Here is a 3394-nt window from a genome sequence, read left to right on the forward strand (position 1 = left end):
CCAGTGTTACTATACAGGAAGAAACCTAAAGTAAACTAAATTTGTTTATATACTTAATAAATAGCTCTATCATTTCTAAACTGTTCTTAAATGGGTAAGGTTCGCATTAACTCGCATTTAAGGTTCTATAAGTTGACATATAGTACGCCGTAATGACCTACCTCTGTACCGGCATTGTGGGCCAGTGAATTCCTCCAGGCAAACGCATTCAGCAGCGTCTCCTGCCTCGCGCAGGGAAACAGCCATGGTTCGTGGAGGACAGAAACGTAATGCAAAACCTTCTTGCGAAAACAGGATCATCAATAATCCAAAAATTGCTACCAAAAATGTCATAATATCGCCTTGCTTCATTGCGCTATGTCAATGAAACACTGGAAAGAAGCAAAATAAATTTACGCTATAATTGAAAGATTGTGACGTTCATAATTGCTTGCGTCGGAGCGTGCCGTGGGAACGAGAACAATCAAAGAAAATTGTTCCCAGTTTCCCAGTACTCTCGTTTCTTACTCAGGCACAAAAAAGGCACAGAACTGCATGAATCTGCCCACAAAGGACCAGTTGGAGTTTTAGAAAAGCTATTTTCTCTTTTTTGCTGCTTTGCTGCCTTTTAATTCCTGTTCGACTATAGTAACGTGAAGTTTAAACTTTCAAATGGCGCAAGTTGTTCAAAATTGTTCGCTTATTAATGCTGCATGATAACCTTCTAGTTTTAGCTGGGAATTTGGCGAGTTCTAAAAAGTATGGCTGTGTGCTAATCCAAAGAGCATGTTCCTCGTGAATATTGATGCTTCGTTTTGTATTTTTGAGCAATTTTAGGGACATTTTTCACCAAACCACGCGAGCTGTTTTGTACGGTATCTCCATGGAAGGTCTCTTGACCATTGTTTTATAGAAAAACAATAACAATAGTGTTTCAAATCACATGTATCTTTTTGGGAAAAAATTAATATTTTAACATCGAAAACGGGCTTTTTGAAAGCACTATATGGCTGGGGAGAAAGGCCGCCCGCAAAAAATACAAAATACCCAACTTTGTTAATTAAATCCAGTTTATTACAAAGGGCATGCAATGACACCATACAGTTTTACACTTTAAATACACAACATTCTCACCTTTAATACTATTATTTTCTTAAATTATAATCGAGAGCAATAAACTATGGCAAACACAAGTCACTTGCGGGTAACACGCCATTGTAACAAGTTGCGTAGTAAACTTGTATCATACAACAGAAGATGCGTATACACGAACTGCTTCCCGACCCCAAACACGCTTGAAAGATCACTGCAATCAAATGCACGTTTTACTTTCGTCTTAAAATTCAGATCTCGTTCTTGCGATGTTCTCTTTACTGGTAGAGCTTTAGTTTGGGCGACGGTAGAGGAACCGACATTGGTCGTCCAAAGATCCGTTGTGACGTGCCTTAGCGGAAGTCGGTTTATCCAGTCGGTTGAGACGTTTCAACCACGCACTTCACAGGTGCTTCCAATCCACACGGAAGTCCATCTTAATTTCGGTAGAAAAGTAGAATGTGACCGCAAATGATGAAAATCGCATGCATGGATTCTGAATTCTTTCTCTTTGTATACTTCTTGTACGAAAATCATATGTACTCGAATGTACGCATTTTGTACTCTTGTGTCCCCGCACATAATGCCAACTCTGCTATCGATGTGGCCCAACCCGAGCCATGAACGTCTTGTAGAAGTCTTGTAGAAATTTAACATGCAAACGTATAAAAAATATAAAAATGTATTTTTAAAAGCTTCTTTATTCCTTGGCTTCTTCTGTGCCAGTTTCTTTCGCTTCAGGAACAGTCGTCTCTGTTTCGTCTGAAGCTTGTTCGATCTACAAAGAAAAAACAATTAAACCCATTCATGCATGATTATTCGCAAGAGTACGCACTTTTGAGCGGAAAATAATAACGTTTTCTCTGCAGTATGAATTTCCACATTTTACCAGCCCATATTTTCCGTATTTTACAACATCTCGTCGTCAAACAATTTTCTTACTTTCAGTTTGCTCTGGAGAGTATTCCGACATGGAAATTGTCCATTGTTTTGTCTCTAAAAGATCTCCACCTCGCGATTTTCAAACTAATAATTTTAGAATTCGGCACTTCAAAGGGAACAACAACGCTATATCTTCTCATTTCTTCCCCTACTCGTATGGTAATATTTTTGTTAAATACGAGCAAAACTTACCTCGTTATCTTTCTCAATGTCAATAACGACGTCAGTTGGCACGTCAGTTTGTTTTCTGCGGATGCGCAGCTTCTTTGCGCACTTAGCGCAGCTTCTAAAAGGCAAGAAATGAAAAGCAATGAAACATTGTGAAATTCTGTTACACTGAACACATCTCTTGAAGGAAACATCAAAATACCAAGCTCATCTTTAAATCATATAAGTTATAGTGCATAGGATGATTAAATCTTGAAACTTCAAAGTTAAACCATTCACAGGACGTGTATAGGGCTGTTACAAAATGTCGAAAAGTTTATTGCACTGATGAATTCCAGGGTTAATGGCCCGAAAGCGGCGCATATAATGAATACATGCACGTACATGGTGTTTCTACAAATTGATGATTATAGTCATCGATCTATGCCTTTGTTCACCAGATTGTTAAAGTTTATTCATGAAATCAAATTGTATATCCCTAACGACTTTTTGAATACAGCTTCTTTGCTGAAGAACAACATGTATACAAGTAATCTGAATAATCCTTACCCCATGATACAATAGCAGATAGTCTGGATTAGAAGCACCGCGATGCATCCACCAACCATGCCAATGCTGACACCACGTAACACGCTGTCATCTTTGAAATTCTTCATTTGTTTCAACACGTTTTTGAACTTCATTGTCTCTCCTGGAATGACATAAAGAATACCGCAAATGATCTTCAGAAATACATAAAAATACTGCACGGAGTCTATAAAGAAGTTGTGTGTTGCAGAGGTTTTATGACCTCTAGTATGAACACAGATAACTCTTTACTAAAAAAGACTATGGTATTGACACGTGCATGCTATTAAATGCAAACGCCTCTGAGTTTCAAGATGCATCATTCTAATATAAAGATTCAGTCCGTCGACTGATACGTCTAATGCTTCATCCGCTTCCAGATATCTTAACTCCGAATCGTCATTGTAGCTCGTGCTCGTGGGAGACGGACGTGTTCTTAGAGCTCTGCTAAGTTGATTACTTTTTAAGAATCTAATCTTCGTGCATCTTCGTGCTTCGCTATAGCGATGAATCAAGATAATTTTCAAGCTAATTTGTTTATTACAACTAGAGGTTCTTTCAAATGGTTAGGCAGCTTTGAAGACCTTAAAAAGACTTGCGATAAAATCTTGAAGATCGATTCAAAATGGCTCGTGCCCAGAGGTGG

At 38.3% G+C, this 3394-nt stretch overlaps 1 protein-coding gene across 1 annotated transcript; it reads right to left on the reverse strand.

Moving 5' to 3' along the window:
- Positions 1-1217: 1217 nt before the first annotated feature.
- LOC114531767 lies at positions 1218-3020 on the reverse strand. Its single transcript, XM_028553385.1, has 3 exons — positions 2731-3020; positions 2206-2299; positions 1218-1849 (listed from the first exon to the last, which is right to left on the reverse strand). The coding sequence occupies exons 1-3, from the start codon at positions 2862-2864 to the stop codon at positions 1772-1774; spliced, it is 306 nt and encodes a 101-aa protein (XP_028409186.1). The 5' UTR covers positions 2865-3020; the 3' UTR covers positions 1218-1771.
- Between the last annotated feature and the right edge of the window lie 374 nt (positions 3021-3394).

Source organism: Dendronephthya gigantea, unplaced genomic scaffold (assembly GCF_004324835.1).
Source record: "Dendronephthya gigantea isolate DGI-Jeju-01 unplaced genomic scaffold, DenGig_1.0 000074F, whole genome shotgun sequence".
NCBI lineage: Eukaryota > Metazoa > Cnidaria > Anthozoa > Malacalcyonacea > Nephtheidae > Dendronephthya > Dendronephthya gigantea.